We start from the raw sequence: 22080 nt of genomic DNA on the forward strand, positions 1-22080 counted from the left end.
TGTAAAAGAAAAGGAATGTTAGTCAGCAACTAGCATATTTTGTACATGTGAGTAATGTATGTTAGTGTTATGGCCATTACGGAGGCGCAAGATTTAGTTTTATGTACATTGGCTTCATAACATGTTGACTGCTGCTGTATTATTGAGGAAAGACGGAATGCTAAGCAGTCGGAACCGTTTGAAGGAATGTTTGTTGTAATGGGGGCGCTGTGATGAAGAGGCACCGGTTGATATTAAAGGAAGCACGTGGCAATCAGAGTATCGTCACCCTGGGATGTTGTTTTTAAGGTGTTGTGTATATTAGATTTTTTTTTTTCTATTTTAGCATGATTGTTAATTATAGAAGTAGTAGTTCTGATGAGGAACCAGATAATTCTTCTGAAAACGATTCCTCACCCCCAAGAAAAAGAGGAAAAGCTACTGAAACAAGGTTTGGTGCATTTGATCTTCCTTTTTCCTGCATTTGCTTCACTTGAATTGGCTTTTCCCATTATGCTATTGATCTAAGAGCCTGTTTTGCTTGAATAGCACCAGTGAACCTTTGGATTATGGATCTGCTAAAAGGACAGAGGATAAGTCAACCAACAAAACACCTCGCCTTCCTCTGCCTGAGAGTATGAAGGAGATGTTCAGAGAACCAGAAGAACAGTGGACTGATAACACTGAAGAGCATGGAGGGCGATTGGGATCCTTCCAGCATGAGCGGGGCAACTGGGTGACATATGTGTTCTTTCCGTGTAATCACTTTGCTTGCACTTCAGTATAGGTAGTCACTGGGATCAGAAACGGATCAGTGCACAGGGCAAAAATGTCCCAAATATTTAAAAGTGGGGGCAATTATTTTTTTTTTTAAATCCCCTTTTCTCCCAATTTGGAATGCCCAATTCCCACTACTTATTACAGGTGCATCTCAATAAATTAGAATGTCATGGAAAAGTTCATTTATTTCAGTAATTCAACTCAAATTGTGAAACTCGTGTATTAAATAAATTCAATGCACACAGACTGAAGTAGTTTAAGTCTTTGGTTCTTTTAATTGTGATGATTTTGGCTCACATTTAACAAAAACCCACTAATTCACTATCTCAAAAAATTAGAATATGGTGACATGCCAATCAGCTAATCAACTCAAAACACCTGCAAAGTTTTCCTGAGCCTTCAAAATGGTCTCTCAGTTTGGTTCACTAGGCTACACAATCATGGGGAAGACTGCTGATCTGACAGTTGTCCAGAAGACAATCATTGACACCCTTCACAAGGAGGGTAAGCCACAAACATTCATTGCCAAAGAAGCTGGCTGTTCACAGTGTGCTGTATCCAAGCATGTTAACAGAAAGTTGAGTGGAAGGAAAAAGTGTGGAAGAAAAAGATGCACAACCAACCGAGAGAACCGCAGCCTTATGATTGTCCAGCAAAATCGATTCAAGAATTTGGGTGAACTTCACAAGGAATGGACTGAGGCTGGGGTCAAGGCATCAAGAGCCACCACACACAGACATGTCAAGGAATTTGGCTACAGTTGTCGTGTTCCTCTTGTTAAGCCACTCCTGAACCACAGACAGCGTCAGAGGCGTCTTACCTGGGCTAAGGAGAAGAAGAACTGGACTGTTGCCCAGTGGTCCAAAGACCTCTTTTCAGATGAGAGCAAGTTTTGTATTTCATTTGGAAACCAAGGTCCTAGAGTCTGGAGGAAGGGTGGAGAAGCTCATAGCCCAAGTTGCTTGAAGTCCAGTGTTAAGTTTCCACAGTCTGTGATGATTTGGGGTGCAATGTCATCTGCTGGTGTTGGTCCATTGTGTTTTTGAAAACCAAAGTCACTGCACCCGTTTACCAAGAAATTTTGGAGCACTTCAGGCTTCCTTCTGCTGACCAGCTTTTTAAAGATGCTGATTTCATTTTCCAGCAGGATTTGGCACCTGCCCACACTGCCAAAAGCACCAAAAGTTGGTTAAATGACCATGGTGTTGGTGTGCTTGACTGGCCAGCAAACTCACCAGACTTGAACCCCATAGAGAATCTATGGGGTATTGTCAAGAGGAAAATGAGAAACAAGAGACCAAAAAATGCAGATGAGCTGAAGGCCACTGTCAAAGAAACCTGGGCTTCCATACCACCTCAGCAGTGCCACAAACTGATCACCTCCATGCCACGCCGAATTGAGGCAGTAATTAAAGCAAAAGGAGCCCCTACCAAGTATTGAGTACATATACAGTAAATGAACATACTTTCCAGAAGGCCAACAATTCACTAAAAATGTTTTTTTTTATTGGTCTTATGATGTATTCTAATTTTTTGAGATAGTGAATTGGTGGGTTTTTGTTAAATGTGAGCCCAAGTCATCACAATTAAAAGAACCAAAGACTTAAACTACTTCAGTCTGTGTGCATTGAATTTATTTAATACACGAGTTTCACAATTTGAGTTGAATTACTGAAATAAATGAACTTTTCCACGACATTCTAATTTATTGAGATGCACCTGTAGGTCCTCGGGGTGGAACGGTTACTCACCTCAATCCGGGTGGCGGAGGACAAGCCTCCGCTTCTGAGACCGTCAATCCACACATCTTATCACGTGGCTCGCTCTGCACGACACCGTGGAGACTCGCAGCATGTGGAGGCTCATGCTACTCTCCTTGATCCATGCACAACTTGCCACGCGCCCCATTGAGAGCGAGAACCACTTAATCGCGGCCACGAGGAGGTTACCACATGTGACTCTACCCTCCCTAGCAACTGGGCCAATTTGGTTGCTTAGGAGACCTGGCTGGAGTCATTCAGCATGCCCTGGATTCGAACTCGTGACTCCAGGGGTGGTAGTCAGCATCAATACTCGCTGAGCTACCCAGGTCCCCTAGTGGGGGCAATTTTTGACAGTCCTTTTAATTATTTTTAAGATAAACCTGAGGAATCTTTCGTGGAGCTTCTCATTGCATTTATGGTTGTCACAGCAGCTTATGGCAGCCCTCTGATCCCATCTGAAGAGTTCCACGTCAGTCTGTCAAAGACAGTGGTTCTGCGACATCACTGGATCCAGCCTTTCATCCAGTCCATTTGGACCAGCCTGACACAGTTCCAGAAATCTGTGATATCCAATCAAACCTCATTGTTTTATTGTGCCTTCTGTCATTTCCTGTGTGTCTAACTGATGTTGTTTCCTCAGGTTTTTCTGCATGGCCGATAAACTGAGGGTGTATTTTAATGCAGAAAAGACCAGGTATTTCTTAACTGTAATTGTTTATGACATCACCTTACTATCGATTTAAATATTGGACACTTGACATCCAGTACTCTTGTCTTGGGACTTAATATGTTATGCAGGACTTTCCTTGGCATGGAGATCTCAACTGGGACAATTCAGCTGCTTGAACTAATCAAACTAGTGGATCAAACCATGAAGGAATTTAACCTCAGCACCTTTTATAAGGTTAAAACTTTGACTTGAAGTCATGTTTGTTAACAAAAATTAAAAAGGATGGTGATATTTAGATCATGATAACATGAAAATTCAGACTGATATCAGATTTTGGTAGGATTACCACCTTTCCTGGACACCTGATCAATGACCATAAAACTGGCCATCATACAAGAAATAAAACGTATTATTTATTATTGTTTACTACTTGTTTGATATGGAAATAACTGCATGTATATCATATAATACAATATATAAAACAATAATGTCAGTACACTCAAAAAATATTTTAACTTATTTTTAAGATATGCTTTTAAAAATGAATTGTGTAATTTTAAAACAAATTAAATAAAATGTAATATATTTAGGTTTTTTTTTCGTTAAAGATTACTCAATTTTGTTGCATTTTGTCATGAAATTAAAATGTGTAAAAAAATTGGTGTATTTTTATATATTTATTTTTTTGTGAACAAGTTTATCATTTTATTTACTTATTCTGGCCCCTGGTTTTCTTGAGTTTATGGTTTACACTGAACATTTAAATGTTTTAAAATGTATAAAGTTATGTATAAAGTAAATATATATATAATAATTAAACCATAGGAAATCAAATAAATGTATATAAACATTTACTCAAAAGATATTTTAAAGATTTACAGTATGTGTTTCAAGATTTACACGTTTCAATTTCAGAAAAATTTCCATCAAATTAAATTGAGAAATCTTTAACAACATAAAAAAAAAAAAAATCTTAAATATTTTTGGTTTTACTAATTAAATGTAAAGATCACAAAATTAAATTTGATGGAAATTTTTTGGAAGTTTGTGTTTTTTGAGTGCTGGGCATTATGAACCTAAGAGATCTTACAGTAAAAGGAAGGACTGTTCCAGAACATTAAAGCATTATAGTAAGTAAAGTTTAAATGATGGTTTGCACAAAAATGAAAAATCTCATCCGAACAAACCAGTTCACTTAAATTAATCAGACTTTCTTATGATTCATACAAGAATGCATTTAATTCTCCTCCTCCTTGTTTTGTGTGCTTATAAACAAGGGTTCATATGTGTGAACTTGTCAGGAATATATTGAAAATCCAGGATATTTTTACAGGACAGATGGCCAAAAACTAGGACGATCCTGGAAAAATGGGTGGCAACCGTAAATTTTGGTGATTTTTCTGATTTTGTATGCATCATGTAAACACATTAACCTGATTGCTATAAGGCAATATTCCAGTTTTTAGAAATCTGAATACCTGTATTATAATAACTGTATTAATTGGAATTCTGAGTCATGTAAACATCTTTTTTGGAATATCCGCTGTACATTTACACGTGCATATCCAAACACAAGTAATTATGAGTGCTACAAGACACAAACAGTAAAAGCGCTATAAGAGTCCCATGACCTAAATTTGTGCTATTCTTCGCATTCTTGTGTGCTGTTGTCAAAGATAAGAATAAGAAAGAATGGGGTGGATAAATTACTGTGTTATTGCTAAATAAAGAATGGAAATAAATGGCAACAGCGAGCATCTCCAGTATTTCCACAAAAGAATGGCTGGAGAATGTGCAAGTCTTAATTTATTCTGAATACGCTGGTAACATAGGAATATTCCAATAGCTGTGAAGCATGTGAACATCCTTTCTTGGAATAAAGGCTTTACTAGAATATGGACCTTAATTTTAAAATAATCTCTCTATTATAGGATCCATCTTTCCATGTAAGCCTTGCCTGGTGTGTGGGTGATCACACAGAGAGACTAAAAAGCGCATGTTTATCAGAGTTGCAGGTATCAACCCCGAGCAGATTTGCATCATTAACTAAACAAAGATGAGACACGTATTGATTAAAGGCAAAGGTCATAGTATTGGGCTGTTTTGGGGTGATGTGGTCTGAACTATAATGACCTTCTGTGCTTTTACTCTTCACAGGGACTTGTTGATAGTCACGAGGATGGTCCATTTTACATCAGATTGAACTGCAAGGAGCTCCGCTGCAAATCTGGAAACAAAGTCTTTCTGTTTCCCCAACAGTGATTGTAAAATGTACACAGTTTAGAAATATGAATTGAATTAATATTCATTGCCTTTGTACATCTCATGTTTGAAAGTTTACATACATTTAAGCAGAATATAATAAAGTTTTTGCACTAAAATACTAACCATAAAACAAGAATGATCTATTCTTTGTTACACAACAGTACACATGTTTGGTAAAGTGAAATTTATTGTACAGAATTGCAATGTGGTGACTTTTTCAAATCCAGACCACTGACTTTAAATAGCCTGTTATTTGAGTGACAGACAGTCTTGACTGGTTAGTGTTCTGGTGAAAATTGCAATCGATACCATCTATATGCAACACCCCACATCCTGTAATTGAAAGACTTAGTTCCTCTTTCCATTAGTGTTGCATCTTAAATACCAGATTTTTTTTTTTCTCCAAAAATAAAACTGGACATTCCAATGTAATTTAAACAACCCTGTATTTCAGCAATAAACTTGAAAAAATAAAATAAAAAAATAGCTTGCTTCACAAACCATTGTTCAGTATATTCAAGAGGTCAGTACATGAAAAAAAAAATGAGCAGAGTTTGTTCACTTGTAACATTGGTTATCCCATCCTTCGGGCCACTGCATAATTACAATCACAAAGAGGTTATGCCAACACAAACATTAATAACGAGATGTCTAGCAGTGGTGTTGCACATTCTGCATTCAAGATCTCATAATAAATATTAATAAATCAATACTGGTCACAGACAGCCTGAAAAACTTTAAAAGTTAGTAGGGTTAACAGAAACACTGCAGTGTCAGTATACAGAGATATCTTTGGAAAAATGCATTTAGAAAAACTCTAGATAAAATCTGTAGATTTTAAAAACTTGTGGCCATTGGAAAATCTTAAAAATTAAAACTGCAACTATTTAAAAATGTAATTTGCAGGCCATTGCTATTTCATTTTCAACAACAGGGAATTACTTATATGTGCTTTTAATCTATAACGTTAAAATCTGAGATTAAAATTTCCATTAAATGTTGATTGTGCCCAACAGTAAACAACTGTTTCATCCTAATGTCCTGATAAACCTGAATTCCATAACAAGACAAGACAAGGCACTTAAATTATTGTAATTCGATAAAGAACATAATTCAGAAGTGATCAACCACAATGAGTAGCATCCACCCCAAAAAGCAGAACCGAGTCCTGTCCCTTTGGCAAACTGGAAACATCAGTTCAAAGTTAATGCAGGAAGTGTGAAGGCTGGATGCCATTCAAGGTGAAAACAGCACAGATTTGATGTAGGAAACCGTTGTCATGTTCAACAGCATGGCAACATGCTCATTCCCAGGCAGCTCCAGCATATGGATGGGCTGCTTTTGTTGACCCATCCAGCGTTTGCACTGTATTGCACTCAACAGGTTGACCGTTCCATCTCCTTCTCCATTGATGACGGTGGGCTCTTCATCTGGGAAGTTTGTGTAATTGTAGCCCTGAGGTGTAGGGATGCCGCTTCCATAAAGGCAGTGGATGGGCACCCCCGGAGGTTCCAGAGCACTGACCAGCGGTTCAGTGTTCTCCCTCATGGCCCAGCCGTCATCATAATCAATGTCTTTGAAGAAGCGCTGATAGTCTTTGACTGTGTATGTGGTGTTGGGGGTGGACACCAGGACCATGTCGGAGGGCCAGGTGTGGGCATAGGGTAAAAGCCAGACGGTAGAGACGGCTGTTCGCTGCTGGGTGCGGATTTTCAGAGGACTGATGACTGGAATGCGGTTGTTATCACCTGTAATGGAACCGAACCATAAACTGATCAAACCAGACTGAACAACTCAATGGTAGCTTGACAAAGGTCTACAAATGGTTATTGATGACAATAACTTAATATAAATTCAAATAAACCCATATTAAATTTAGGAATAAGGTATAAACAAAGTCACGGCTAAATTACGTTGTTAGGCACCATGCACAGAGGAGTACTGAAATCCCTTTAGCTGTAATATACACAAAAAATGGCTTCCAAACTATATTGTTTTTTTATAGTGAGAAAAATGTATTAGGGACAAAGATTTTCATTAACACATTATTTTATTAGGTAAACTGATTAAGTGCCATCCTTCCACTAGAAGATATAATCCCTGACAAGTAAACTAAAGCCTAGTGCACACTACACAATTTAAGCTCGTCTCCTTTGATGTTTTAAGTTGGCGACTGGTCTGGGACAAGAAATCTCAGATCTCATGATGAACGGACGTGTAGTGAACACACTCCTACGGCAAGCCCCGAATAGTCACAAATGCTACAACAGATTTCAAACAAGTTTGATATCTAGACGTCTTTTCGCCAGGTGTGCGCACCATCCCCACGAGCAAAAGACCAACATTGAGCCAAAGCCAATGAAATATAGAGAGTGCACAAGAGGAAAGCAAGGTATTGGGAAGCTGGAGACAAAAAATAATTCGAAAATAAAATAAAACATTCCCCACATCTCCCTACCCACTGTCTTTATTATTTTTAGAGGGTAATAGCCATTCTTTCATGTTTGTTGAGATGTTATCACAAATAAACTGCGTAAGTTTGTGAATGAATTTCCTTATCGTCATTTTAAGATGCATTTTGGGCGATTTGTTTGAAACGGGATGATGCTAAAGACAGCTGTAACGGGGTCCAATCTGTTTTGAGATTTGTCCACTTCAAACACATTCAGACATTGGGCTCGTAGTGCCGCCTAATAAAACATGAGTTTAAACTTTGCTGGTTATGTGTGTAATTTGAAGGGAAATATCCATATAATCTGAAATTTAAAAAAGCGAATGCATTTATAAATGTGTGTCTGATATCAACATGCAGATATTAGAAGCAAGCACATTAGAAGCTCAGTTACAGGTACTGCACTAAAATAACTCAGAATTCTGCTCTAAACGTCATATTTGCATTGGTTTTTAGCGCTTTTTCTTCTTTTCCTTTTTTTGCTTTATTATCTTTCAGTAATACACATTATTGATGTACACTCATTGAGCACTTTATTAGGAACACCTGTACACCTAATTATTCATGCGATTATCTAATCAGCCAATCATGTGGCAGCAGTGCAATGCATAAAATCATTCACATACGGTTTAAGAGCTTCATTTAATGTTTACATCAACCACCAGAATGGGGTAGATTTCGACCGTGGCATGATTGTTGCTGCCAGACGGGCTGGTTTGAGTATTTCTTTAACTGCTGATCTCCTGGAATTTTCATGCATAACAGTCTCAGAATGGTGCCAAAAACAAAAAACATCCAGTGAGCGGCAGTTCTGTGGATGAAAACGCCTTGTTGACGAAAGAGTTCAACAGAGAATGTCCAGACTGGTTCGAGCTGACAGAACGGCTACGGTAAGTCAGAGAACTACTCTGTACAATTGCAGTGAGCAGAATAGCATCTCAGAATGCACAATATGTCAAACTTTGAGGTGGGTGGGCTATAGCAGCAGAAGACCATGTCGGGCACTTTACAAGGACCATAGTGTTCCTATTAAAGTGCTCCAGTGAGTGTATGTCCTCATGATATCGGAGACTCTTCCATTAAAATCTGATCACAAAAGGTCAAAAGAGTAACCAGGTGTTACGGTGATGTCTCGCTTGTACACTTGTGATCGGATCACCCAAAATGCGTATTAATACCAGGTGTACACAGGGCCTCAGTCTGGGACGAATGGTCATGTAGTTGACACACCCAGTCTGCGTTCAGTTGTGTATTGTGTGCACCAGCATGTCAGAAAACAAGACTTTGTGTCGCAGGGTGCCGACGGCAAGCCGGGTAGTGTGCGCTTGGCCTAAGGTTTATAGTTGGCCTCTGTGGGTGCTGTGTAGTGATATACAAAATAGTTAGATCAAAAGGTGTTCTATACTGTGCATTTTAGCACCGGCGGAATCCTGTATTGACCAATCAGCATCCGGGACCAGAAATACACATTTTCAAAGCACTTTATATCATCTTCCATGATAAATGTAGCCCTTACCTGTTGCCATAACTCTTAGCGTTTTACCCACTCCAGCCCATGGGGGCCCAAGCGAAACAAAGGCCTTAATGTACCGGTCCTTCCAAGTCTGTGGTTGTTGATTAAGGAAATACAGAGTATACATATTGCCCATACTATGTGCGATTAAGACCACAGGACCTCCAGCCTTATTTGCCATCTCCTCAATCATCAGTTGCAGGCGCAAGAAGTAATCCTTGTTCTCATCTATATTTACAGATCAGAGGAGAAATGTAGAAAGGATCCAATAAATTAAATATAATCTAAACACATTAAACCTACAATTATTTTTTTTTGTTTTGTTGAAAAGGTAATATTTTTTTTTTTACTATCCAAAGCAAAGAGGGGAGTAATAACTCTGCTGAAATATCAAGCTAAAATTAGCTTCTGATACTAATAGTTCTTAGCTAGACCAGGATGGTTTAGGAGATTTATCAGTTGGTGGGACCAAGATTGGCCTGCTTTACCATCTTTGCAAAGTCGCTGGGAACCTAGATACGTAAGTTGGTTAACCATGTTTCAAAACATAGTTGGACCTGGTTGGCCAAATTCATCACCATTTACTGCTGTGATCTGGTTGTTCCAGCAAGGAATTAAGCTATGTAAACATACAAGACTACTAAACATCTTTATCAAGGCTTTCAACAGAAACTACCCCACACTTACACATTTACTCTAGGGAACATGAATGTTGACACTTTTGATATCAACTGCAATAAAATTATCATAAATTGCTTGTGTCAGTCCAGACTGGGTATTATCAGTCAATACATTTTACATGCACTCATAACTAAAACAAGTCTGACTGAAACCATACCAGTTCGATTTTTGCAACCTAAATAATGCAATTGTAGTTTGGCTTCATCCAGCATGTATACATGTTAATCAGACCACAATCGTCCTTTACATTGTTCGCATGCTCCAAAAGACAGAGGTGATGTACATTACTGGCACTTCCTCACCTGATGTCCTTTCAAATCGCATTGTGTCATGTATACTTGGACAAACATGAAGACTGTAGCTCGAGAAAGAAATACTCACTTGGGGCCTTACGCCAGTCATAGGGAGCACCTCGAATGTCATCATCTCTTGTATACCCCCAATCAACAAGTGCCTGCACTATAGTGAAGAAGTACATACCTGAAAGAGACCAGGCGTTCGTCAAACAACGGAGTTACTAATCAACCCATTTCAACAATGGTATAAGAAATTACCACTCACCAACACTCTGTTTGCTTGGATCCAGATATTCTAAACTGTACGTCTTGCCAAACCCAGGCACTCTGACATCAACCCCTGGAGGAGCGTCAGTCAGGCGAGTGGTATGATTGTACAGTAACCTGGTAAACATAAAATATTCTGATTACATATACAAGCACAAAGCTGGTGATATGATAACATACGATGGTGCCGATGTCAACAATGCTAATTGCAAACAATACAATGTAAAAGGAATTATATTTTGGTCTCTTCTCACCTAAAATCGATTAGGTCGCATAAAAATATTTATTAAACCACTGGAGTCTTATGGATTACTTTTATGCTGCCTTTGTGTATTTTGGCGCATCAAAGTTTTGGACCCCATTCACTTGCATTGCATGGAGCATGGACAGAGCTGAAATATTCTTCTAAACATCTTTGTTTATATCCTTTCAAGTTAATTTGTTTATATCAGTGACCACAGATTTTTCTTTTTCCACTTACTAACAGCAAAGTCACAAGACACCCCTTATAAAGGAAGTCATATGCATCTGGGATGGCATGAGGGTGAGTAAATGATGAGAGAATTTTCATGTTTGTGTAAACTATCCATTTCATAAGAGATTCTTGTGAACCACATGGATTGCGAATGATCACAGATTTCACAATCAAAGGCATTCCAAAAGCAACTGATGGTTATACAGTACATCACATGGTCTACAACTTCCTCTCTCACACCATCAGCTGCGCTTTACCGCATGTTATCAATCCAGCAGTCAATGGCCACCGGAACCAGCAGCTCCAGGTTTAGCCATAATGTGAAGTAATCCTCGGTCTTCTTATAGCAGATACGGTGCACCACACTGGGCTTATCCAGCTTCGCCTCCAGCTGATTCCCAAGGTCTCCTGGAACTATGGAGAAAAGTAATTAGTAAAGTCATTGCAATAAAAGAGATTGTGGAGGTTACACAATTATTGCGGATCAAACAACGGCACCTTTTATTTTTATAGAGCAATTAGGACTTTAAATGTGGAAATTAGCAATTATAACCCAATCCATAATAACAATGAAGAACACAGATGTAAGGGAGATTAATCAAATGTTAATGAGCTTTAACAAAAAAAAAAAAAAAAAAAAAAATAGATATGATCAAAGAAGTTTGGTTTAAATAGGTCTGACACTATCACCACTCAAGAGATTACCTATTGATTACATATCCCTATATCATAAAGCACTAATCTCTGCTAGTTTGGCCTGGGTTGACACATTTTCTCCTACATCTCTAAATATTGTTTCCTGCCAAGTCTGCTTGTTTTTATCAGTGACCACAGCCAGAATTTATTTTCCACTTATTAACAGCAAAGTCACAAGACACCCATTATAAAACAACATAAAAAACACAAAGGGAAATTCATGACAAAATCCTTTTTTGACCTCTTCTATCAACCAACATGCAAATATTGGCTTGTCAAACACTGGACAGTGTACTTAAGATATTGCTGTTAACTTTTTTGTTTAAATAAATATTTAAAGGAATATTCCAAGTTCAGTACAAGTTAAGCTCAATCAACAGCGTTTGTGGCATAATGTTGATAACCACGAAAGGTAATTTCGACTTGTCCCTCATTTTCTTATATCTATAATATATATATATATATATATATACTGTGATAAATCTATTAAACTCAATGGCTATAGAATTATAATATCTGTATAAAAAGTACTGAACATTTACTCTCAAAAACAATGTCTTGTGCTATATAAAGAATAATATTCTGAGTGTTTTGCAGTTGGTTTTATGTCTCTAGGTCAAACGGTCATTGAGTTTAATGGAATTAGAATATTATATACATTTACACTACTATATTTATTTGAAATCATAGAATGTAAATTCCACGAAAAGAGCCTTGTGTCATAAAAGGGATCTTTTTAACAACATTTCATATTTGTAATGACGTCATATCAAATGGTTAAATTGTTTAATTGATTTATAGGGCTAATAAAATTTATATGAATTTTTTTTTTTTTTTTTTTTAATTCAGCTTTGTGCTAGGCAAAGAAAACCTATTCATGCATTTCAAAGTTGGTTTGGCTTGAAAATGTTATAGACGCGGAGAGTTTAATGGGTACTGTCGCGAATGTCAAACAAATGTCAAATATAAAACTAACTTTACCTCACTCTTTAACACTGTAACAGAGGCTGTATCTCAAAATCTAAAGAGCTGCCATCATATGCCCAAAAATGCTGTCCAGACAGGCAGCTGGCAGTGTTTTGAATCGTAAACAACTGTAAAGCAACAGGAAATTGCAACAGAAGATCTGCTGTAATAAATCAACTTACTCAAAACCACAGGTGGTCGATCCGAGCACGGTTTCCCAGGCGAGCATTTCTGTGAACTTCTGCTGTCAGTAAATGACACAAACAACAACAACACCACCACCAAGCACAGCTGGAGCGAGGCGAGGATCAACCGATGGCAAGAAAGCATCTCTTTCAGTGGCTACACTCTGCTGACTTACAGGATCAAGGATTAATTTGGGTCTATCTGTCCATCGTGAGATCTGGGGGTGATCTGAGAAGTGTCTCTGCTTGTCTGAACCACAGTGACAGTTTGATGAAGGGAAACAATGTGGCTATCAAGTCACAAGTGTTTTTAAAGCGGCTCGACTGGAGTAAACAACAGCAGAAGACATCGAGCTGGTGGGCGGAGCTGGTGTCGCTGTCCTTTTCTGCATATCGCTGCCACCTTCGGCATATCGCGGCCCGTTCTGCATAACGCGGTGGCCCATTTCAGCTTATCGCTGCCCATTCGGCCCCGTTTCGCGGGCGACCCACCGGGAAAAGTCCCGGTTCTCCCGATGGCCAGTCCGCCCCTGCTCTTTAGCATAGTTCTAGCTCACTGCGGATTGCAAATTGTCTGATTGTACTGTCTGTATTGTTGTTTTGTGGAGTGTTCTGCTGTTATTTGTACTAATACGTGTGTCTACTGGTCATGTATGACATATGTTAGGCCTGCTTGCGGTTCAGAAGACATTGTGTTTCGTTTCATCCCCTGCCACACAGGAGAAACGATCATAAAAGCACTTGAACTTCAATTTACAGATTTAAACTTAGCCTGCTGCAGAGTGCGGTAATAAAGTAACGGGGAGACAGTAAAGCCTGGCTTATTTACAATAAAACTCCACCATCCAGCGAGAATGCTTTGTGTCCACGATGGCTGTCAGTGATCTATTCATTTATAATTACAAAAGATAAACTACATTGTTGTCTGTTTGTGATTGTGGGAGAAAAGTTTTTCATTTTATTAATTGCTTGGCACCTTATTTTAATCTTTGTTTACTGTTATTCTGTCCTATTTTATTATTATCATATTTAATTTTCTTGTCAGTATTTGTTTTGTTAATTAATGCTTTCGTAATATTGTATGTAAACACAATGATGCCAATAAACTTTCAACTTTACTTTTGAACAGAGAGAGAGACACTGTTCACACACACACACAAATATAAGCAGCATTGACATGCAGCATCATTTATATTAGTTCAATCAAATAAGACAATTAATAACATAGGGTATTATCTGACATTATCATAATGTGTGTAAACAAATCTTCTTTTTTTTTTTTTATTATTGATTTAAGTCATTCATAATTTTTTTTTCTTTGTTATCTATTTATTTTGAATATATTATAATTGATATATCTATATTTTCCCATGATTTTAAACCTTTTTCCCAGGATTTTAGGCTTGTTTTCAAAATATATTATCTAAACATTATAAATGGCATTGAAGTGAAAAATATTTCACCATCTTTGTTACATTTATTTCTCAGTCAAGCTGTATGTCGAAAAATAGTTGGCCCACGTGGAGAAGCTATATCTCAGTAACTATAGTCAAAAGTCCAATTTGTCCAATGTGTGTTTTCTCTAGCAGTGGTTTTGTATGTTGGTTTTAAACACCAACTTCAAAAGCCACTCAAAGTAATTTTGTAATAGCTGTTATAGGTTAAATTGTGTTGTGTTAATTTGATGTTATTGTAAACTGGTATATGTCTCATCACTGTCACGACTGCTATGTTGATCGGAACTGCACCCAAGAATTTCACACACCATTGCACTTGTGTATATGGCTGTGTGACAATAAAGTGATTTGATTTGACATTAAACCACACTGGCGTAGGCCTACATTCAACACTTTACAATAAGGTTTCTTTTGTTAACGTTTTTGAACAACATAGTTAACATGAACTAACAATGAACAATATTTAAACATCATTTATTAATCTTAGTTAAGGCTCTGGGTTACTGATCAGAAGGTTGGGGGTTCAAGCCCCAGCACTGCCAAGATGCCACTGTTGGGCCCTTGAGCAAGGCCCTTGACCCTATCTGCTCCAGGGGCGCTGTGTCATGGCTGACCCTACACTCTGACCCCAGCTTAGCTGGGATATGTGAAAAAAAGTATTTCACTGTATATGTGCAAATGTATAATGTGTGATAAATAAATATAATTATAATTAATTATAATTATAAAATTATAATGTTAACTTCAACATATACTAATACTTTTTTTAACCAAAAGTTGAATTTGTTAATATTAGCTAATGCACTATGAACTAACATGAACTAACAATGAACAACTGTATTTTTTATTAACTAACACAAACAAAGATTAATAAACACTGTAAACAATATATTGTTAATTGTTTGTTCATGATACCTAATACATTAACTAATGTTAACAAATGGAACCATATTATAAATTGTTACTGGATCAGTTATATCATGAAAGTAAATTTTAACAGAAAGGTTTAATTGTGTTGTGATGACAAGGCTATTTTTCTTAAATTTCAGATTGGGGCAAGTTGTCACATGTGTTTTATATGGACACAGTTTATTAATTTCAATATTTGTTGGCGAAAACAATGGTTTGATATTTTTATACAGTAAATTACCTTTTACATATTTGCTTTTTCATTAAGTGTTTTATGCTTCATAATTGTCTTATTGTTTACGTGTAGTTGGCCTTCCATTCCATTGTGACAACTTACCCCATATAGTGACAACATGTCCTGCTAAATTCTAGTAAGTTCAAGGTGTTCAATGAACTTTATCTTTTTTCCTCAAAAATAAAAAAATGTGTTTCAAATATAAACCTACCTTATTCACTCAAAAAGAGTTAAAAGTGTGAATACAAGCCCCTATTTTAAAACTTCTCACATACATTGATCTTTGGATTATGGCGTGTTTCTGCTATAATGGTGATTTTAGATCATGATAAGACATGTTTATGCCCAAGCTTGCTTTACTTCACTCCATGTGTGAATGATGATCAAAGATTATAGAATTTCAAGGGGGGAAATAAAAAAATAAAATAAAAAGTTCCTGCCAATCAGAGTTACTGATTTTAAATAGCTATATTTTAAAAGAAACAGTCAATTACCCCTTTGCAACATCCAAGCAGGGAAAGTTTTCCCTGCAAAATTACTCGTGGCTCTCCATCTCATGAACAGTTAAAACTGCCCCATTGAGCAATAATTATGTGCAATTCACAGTTTAATACATATATATGTACATATATTATCTTATTGTGCATACCATATATACTTTATTTTCTATTCAATTTTTATTTTTTATTCTATTTCTATTTATTTATTCATTTTTTATTATCTATGTCTTGTTGCTGTATTGTAATGTTGTGCACTGGAAGCTCCTGTCAACAAGACAAATTCCTTGTATGTGTATGCACACCTGGCAATAAAGCTCATTCTGAAAAGGTCTGTTTATGTGTATCCTCTGAAACTCTAATGCCAGTGTATTCTAATGTGTTTGCAAAAAGCCCATGTACTGCTGCTGTATATCAGACTTTGAACTCCTAAATCAGTTACAGGTTACAGAGTTCAACACAGACAAGGATTATTGGAACTGTGTATAAACAGGCATGAGATTAACATGGAGAAACTTGTGCATCACTAATAAGGATAAACATATTTTCATATTTATTGTCATCAGTTTAACTAAATCGGAATGTGAAAAAAGTGATTCACATATTACTATTAGTTCTATTACTATAAGCAATTTCAGCCATGCTATGATATACACACACAAAAGAAACATTTAGTATATTTCACACTTGAAGAGCTGTGGTATCTATAATTTTTAATACACAGATTAAATACATTTGATAAATTCTGTATAATACAAAAACAGTTATATAAATGTAACAAAGTAAACAATGATTCATATGCACCAAAACAAAATACGGTGGCCCCAAAAAAGCACTTAAAAAATGAATGCATTTTCTTGTATTAGCTAAAAAAAAAAAAAAAGTGCCATATGTAAACAAATGATGCTAGACCTTTTATCAGAACTTCACTTTTCTGAGCTATTTTTGCAATTACTTTTAATCAAACGGTATCAAGGTCAGTTTAGTGGATGTATGAATTATTGTGCAAAATTACTGTTTGACATTAAAATCTAACAAACTTTAGTTTTTTATAGTTTTGCTTTTAAGTGTAATAGCACTATCTTCCTTTAACTGAAATGCTACTTGGTTTGATATTTTTCTATCCAATGCAATGACATTGATACATTTAAAGTGTGACTTAAAAGTCTATATACTTTTTGGGGTCACTGTATGTGATAGTTGTTTAAGTCATACTTTTATACATGATACCAGTGTGCGTCTGCATAGTTCTGTATAAATCTGCTGCAGTCTAGAAAATGTAACACAAAACGTAAAGATGAGAGGTGGAGTTAAGGCTGTTCAGCAATGATGTCCTTGTCCAATGGGATCTTTCCCTCCAGAATTCTCTGGATAGCTGTGAGCACCTTATGATTAAAGACCATGTCCAAATGAGCCATTCCTCTAAACTCTGTCACATGCACAGGATGTTCCTGTTTCCCTATCCACTTCTTACAGAGACTCATGCTGCGACTGTCGACGGTATCATCACCGTCATCGTAAATAATATCTATGGGATCGATGTTTGGAAACTGCTCATCATACACGTACGTCACAGGTGTAGGGAGTCCCACCCCATAGAAGCAGTAGACCTCGACTCCAGGGGTGGGAAGACCGGCCGTGAGGTTTCTAGTGTCTTCCCACATGTACCAGCCATCTTCAAAGTTGATATCTTTGAAGAACTGGTGGTAGTCCTGGTTGGTATAGTTATAGAAAGGGGTGGAGATGAAGGTGTGATCTTTGGGCCAAGCCTCTTCAGACGGGATCATCCAGGGATTTGTGGTGGTCATCCGTTGTTCCTCGCGGATCTTGATATTGGAAACAAAGGGTATACCATCGTTTTCACCTAAGAAGGCATAATTTAGACACCATTGAAATATTATAGCCTATATGTTAAAGCTGCAATGTCATTTTTGTAACAACATCAACACAAAATGGAATTGCAAAGCTTGCTAACTGTACCTGATGTCATGACTCTGAGGGGCTTTACAGCGCCACCCCAAGGTGCTCCAAGAGAGATGAAGCCCTTGATGTAGTGGTCTTTCCAGTCCTGGGTCTGCTGGTTGAGGAAGTACAGGATGTAGTTGTTTCCCATGCTGTGGCCCAAAAGGTAGACTGGTTGCTTGTACTCTGCATGCATCTCTTCCACCAAGTTTTTCAAACGTGAAAAATACTCCTCTTGCTCATCTACAGTAGATTGTTAGTAGGCAATAACAATGATGCTAGATGAAGCTGATCTGAAAGGAATGTTCTGAGTACAATTCAAGTTGAGCTTAATCGACAGCATTTGTGGCATAATGTTGGTAACCACAAAAAAAAAATGATGTAGACTTATAGCAGTTAAAGTGAGGCACTGTTTCAAAAGCGTAGCCAAAAAATGGAAACATTATACATGTTAACATGATTTTAGTGTGATAAAATCGCTTACTAACCATATTTGTATAAAGTTATATCCAATATTACAAGATAATTGTCATGACAACATAACGACGGTAAACCCTGTAGTCTAGTAAATTCGTTACACCAGTAAATGAGGGACAGGTCTAAATAATTTTTTGTGGTAATCAACATTATGCCACAAACTTTGTTGATTGAGCTTAAAGGAATAGTTCACCCAAAAATAAAATAAAAATCTCCACTTTCACATTTTTCTTCTTTTGTTTTTGGCAATTCACATTCTTTGTGCATATTGCCACCTACCGGGCAGGAAGGAAAATTTATAGTAAAAAAGGACTGAAATATTGATCCGTTTCTCACGCACACCTATCAAATCACTTCTGAAGATATAGATTTAATCACTGGAGTCATATGGATTACTTTTATGCTGCCTTTATATGATTTTTGGACTTTCAAAGTTCTGGCCACCATTCACTTGCATGGTGTGGACCAACAGAGCCAAGATATATTTTTTTAAATCTTTGTGTTCAGCAGAAGAAAGATAGTCATACACATCTGGGACGGCATGAGGGTGAGTAAATGATGAAAGAGTTTTCATTTTTGGGTGAACTTTTCCTTTAAGCTCAATCAACAACGTTTGTGGTTTTTGGGTGAACTATCTCTTTAACTTGTATTGAAGCTGGAATATTCCTTTAAACTATCTTCAAAGCTCAAGTTTCCTTATTTGAAGATATCAGGACAGAGGGTTCCTGTAGCTCAACTGGTAGAACAAACTGTTAAAAAATTTATACCTTTGTATGCACTGAAAGTCGCTTTGGATAAACGGTCAGCCAACTCCATAAATGTAATGTAATGTAAATGTGAGGGTACTGTGTCAACTATTTGTTTTTGTGGATTGGCAAAATGATTGTTGTTGATTTTCAGCATGTTGAATTGAGTTTGATGTAACTCACTTGGAGCGATTCTCCAATCATACGGAGCACCACGGACGGTGGCATTTCGCACATATCCAATGCTGACCAAATGTTGCACCATGGTATGAAAGTAACCTAGAAAGGATTAACAAACATGAAAATGCAGAAATTATAGGTATGGAGCAAACAGCTCAATTACAGAGAAGTAAAGCCCACCTGTCAGCTTATTTACATCAAGAAACTCAATAGGGTGCGTCTGTCCAAATCCAGGCACCCTGACTTCCACCCCTGGTGCATTAGATGTCTTGTGAGTTGTCCTATTGTACACAATTCTACAGAAAAAAATTAAGCAAACGTTACAATTACCCTGCAAAGACAGCCAATGAAAAACTTATAAGAAATTATATTTTAAATGCATTTTCTCAAGGTATTGTAACACATTAGTCCATTTGCCTACCATTATGACATTAGTGTTTGAGAACTCTCCAAAAACAATAGACAAAAGGTCAATGACCTCAAATTTAGAAGGGCAGCTGCAAAACCTGTAAGGCAGCTGAACTGAGGTTGATTAGGAAACATTAGTCAATAAATCAAAGGTTAGTTTTCTAGAAGGGGTAGCTGAGTGAATTTGCTTACACGAGGAGCAAAACAAGTGGCTTTAAATATTGAGTAATACTACAGCCCAAGCATTGAAAACAGGCCTGTTTGGAACCAGGGTTGGCGCCACGGCAGTGCCCCCTCAGCCAGACCACTGTGTCCCCTCTGTCTGTATTTGTATTATCTGTAATGTTGTATTTGAACTAATTTATATAAAATGTACTTATCTTTTAAATGTGTTTTATTTTTTTGCAAGCCTAAATATTCAACTAAATTGTTAAATAAATTAAATAAAGCAAATTAATCCTTAAACTATTTCAGGTGGAAGGTGGGAACAGGTCTGGCCAATTGACTGCTGTCTTCTTAATTAGAAAAAGATTTTCTGCCATGTAATTCAGTCAGATCTCAGAGGCTCAAAGGCTAAAAGAAGGAAATAACAGCGGTTTACTACCCTTTTCTGTTTTTTCGTAATGAATATAAGTGAAGTTGTCTTAAACATTATTTAGGTTGAGAAATGGATACAATTTTAATTTACTCAAACAAAATTCCATCAAATTGAATTAAGTTTTATAAAAATTACATTAATAAAATGTAAATATATTGAGGTTTTATTCGTTTAATTTTGTTTAAGATTACTCAATTAAATTTCATGGAATTTTGTTATGAAATTGAAATGCATAAATCTGAAATATAGGCATGTTTTTGGAGTGTGCTCTCCAGAGGATCATTTGATTAGATATTTATTAAACAACATTTTTAGATTTAGCTTTTTGTTCATTTTTATATATTTTTTGGCATATTTTTAAGTGCTGACATGCCACAATTTCAGACACATGTACAGGCAAGGCTGCAGCATCTGCTTCACAACAGTTACCAGGAAGTGAACATGTATCATGCACTCTGCTTTAGGATGGGTTTAGGTTTGTGTGGTTTGCAAGCCCAGAGAGTCTTTAGTAGAGACGGGCCACATCTATTAAAATGAATGGGAGAAATTGGAACGCCCCAACAGTCACCAGATGTAGAAAGGAAGTCCCCCCTTCAGGTAAAAGAGCCAATCACCATTTAGATACAGGCATCTCCTGTCAATCAACTGGAGATTGCGCATGCGCATTAGCTATACATGACGGGACATTTTTTTTAGCGTAATCCTCGGGAGCGTTCCAAAAATGGCCGCCAAGCCATCATTTTCAGCAATGTCAAATTTTATGGTAAAGTGGCAAATCTGTGCCCTCTTCGAAATTTCAAATGCCCCCTTGGGTATATTATCCTGGCTCCGACTCTTTTGAAATAAATGGCACTGTAAAGGTCAACATATTTGATATGTCTGACAGAAGTAGTAGGCTCCTTGGCACAGTATTTTCTCATAGTTTGTCCCCTTAGTGAACTTTTGGGAAGTATTTAGGCTCACCTTATGTTATCAATCCAGCAGTCAATTCCAATAGGCATGAACATGTTTAGGTCGATCCAGAGGGTGAACCAGTCCTCGGTCTTCTTGTAACACATCCAGTGCACCAGTGTGGGCTTGTCTATTTTGGCTTCCAGGCGATTGCCCAAATTTCCAGGTACTGTTCCATACCAAATGGGTCAAAAATGTAAAATTCAGGTTTTTCTTATCAGGTAAATATTTTGTTATCAAATCTTGCAACAAACAATCGTTCCTCTGAAATCGGATAACTCAGATTTAAACTGTGGTCATGAAAAAGTTTATGTGAGTTCAAATGCAAGACATCATGTTATCTTGTCTACTTTGCCATATTTGCATTTATATTTAATCATGAAATGCTTAAAACAAAATTAATGAACCATAAGGCTATAGAAAACACATTAAACCAAATCCCACCAATGTCTCCAACTAATCTAAGTAACTGTGAATAGATTGTATGCTTACCAATAATAAGGGGTGGAGTGCTGTTACTTATTACACGAGGTTGGGCTGTTGGTGGGAAGATAACGTTTAATAACCAGAATCCAGAGGTCTGGTCAAGTGCAATCAGAAGAAATGGAATGGATCTGAAGAACCGCGAATATTCCATAGTGTCTCGTGTCTTTGTTAGAGCCTCTGCCTACA

General features: G+C 37.1%; 3 protein-coding genes across 3 annotated transcripts; 1 reads left to right on the top strand and 2 right to left on the bottom strand.

Annotated features, from left to right (window-relative positions):
- Positions 1 to 139: 139 nt before the first annotated feature.
- Positions 140 to 5871, top strand: LOC127435752 (U6 snRNA phosphodiesterase 1-like). Its single transcript, XM_051689416.1, has 7 exons — positions 140 to 430; positions 529 to 737; positions 2897 to 3107; positions 3163 to 3216; positions 3321 to 3426; positions 5124 to 5207; positions 5350 to 5871. Exons 1-7 carry the CDS (start codon positions 327 to 329, stop codon positions 5452 to 5454), a joined length of 873 nt encoding a protein of 290 aa, XP_051545376.1. The 5' UTR covers positions 140 to 326; the 3' UTR covers positions 5455 to 5871.
- LOC127435750 (phospholipase A2 group XV-like) lies at positions 5627 to 15071 on the bottom strand. The gene is made up of 6 exons (XM_051689414.1): positions 12986 to 15071; positions 11399 to 11555; positions 10665 to 10783; positions 10485 to 10583; positions 9426 to 9650; positions 5627 to 7205 (listed from the first exon to the last, which is right to left on the bottom strand). The coding sequence occupies exons 1-6, from the start codon at positions 13131 to 13133 to the stop codon at positions 6694 to 6696; spliced, it is 1260 nt and encodes a 419-aa protein (XP_051545374.1). The 5' UTR covers positions 13134 to 15071; the 3' UTR covers positions 5627 to 6693.
- Positions 15072 to 16782: 1711 nt separating this feature from the next.
- LOC127436224 (phosphatidylcholine-sterol acyltransferase-like) lies at positions 16783 to 22080 on the bottom strand. The gene is made up of 6 exons (XM_051690253.1): positions 21901 to 22080; positions 21421 to 21577; positions 19632 to 19747; positions 19455 to 19550; positions 18067 to 18291; positions 16783 to 17950 (listed from the first exon to the last, which is right to left on the bottom strand). The coding sequence occupies exons 1-6, from the start codon at positions 22043 to 22045 to the stop codon at positions 17397 to 17399; spliced, it is 1293 nt and encodes a 430-aa protein (XP_051546213.1). The 5' UTR covers positions 22046 to 22080; the 3' UTR covers positions 16783 to 17396.

This window comes from Myxocyprinus asiaticus, chromosome 46, assembly GCF_019703515.2.
Source record: "Myxocyprinus asiaticus isolate MX2 ecotype Aquarium Trade chromosome 46, UBuf_Myxa_2, whole genome shotgun sequence".
In the NCBI taxonomy this organism is placed as follows: domain Eukaryota; kingdom Metazoa; phylum Chordata; class Actinopteri; order Cypriniformes; family Catostomidae; genus Myxocyprinus; species Myxocyprinus asiaticus.

Coding starts and splice junctions, on each gene's coding strand:
- LOC127435752 (XM_051689416.1), top strand. CDS start 327: ATGATTGTTAATTATAGAAGTAGTAGTTCTGATGAGGAACCAGATAAT. Junction 738..2,896: donor GACATATGTGTTCTTTCCGT/GTAATCACTTTG, acceptor ATTATTTTTAAG/ATAAACCTGAGGAATCTTTC. Junction 3,108..3,162: donor ATATCCAATCAAACCTCATT/GTTTTATTGTGC, acceptor TTGTTTCCTCAG/GTTTTTCTGCATGGCCGATA.
- LOC127435750 (XM_051689414.1), bottom strand. CDS start 13,133: ATGCTTTCTTGCCATCGGTTGATCCTCGCCTCGCTCCAGCTGTGCTTG. Junction 9,651..10,484: donor TGACTGGCGTAAGGCCCCAA/GTGAGTATTTCT, acceptor CTGTAAATATAG/ATGAGAACAAGGATTACTTC. Junction 7,206..9,425: donor GCTAAGAGTTATGGCAACAG/GTAAGGGCTACA, acceptor GTTCCATTACAG/GTGATAACAACCGCATTCCA.
- LOC127436224 (XM_051690253.1), bottom strand. CDS start 22,045: ATGGAATATTCGCGGTTCTTCAGATCCATTCCATTTCTTCTGATTGCA. Junction 19,551..19,631: donor TGATGTAAATAAGCTGACAG/GTGGGCTTTACT, acceptor AATCCTTTCTAG/GTTACTTTCATACCATGGTG. Junction 18,292..19,454: donor TGATTGGAGAATCGCTCCAA/GTGAGTTACATC, acceptor AATCTACTGTAG/ATGAGCAAGAGGAGTATTTT.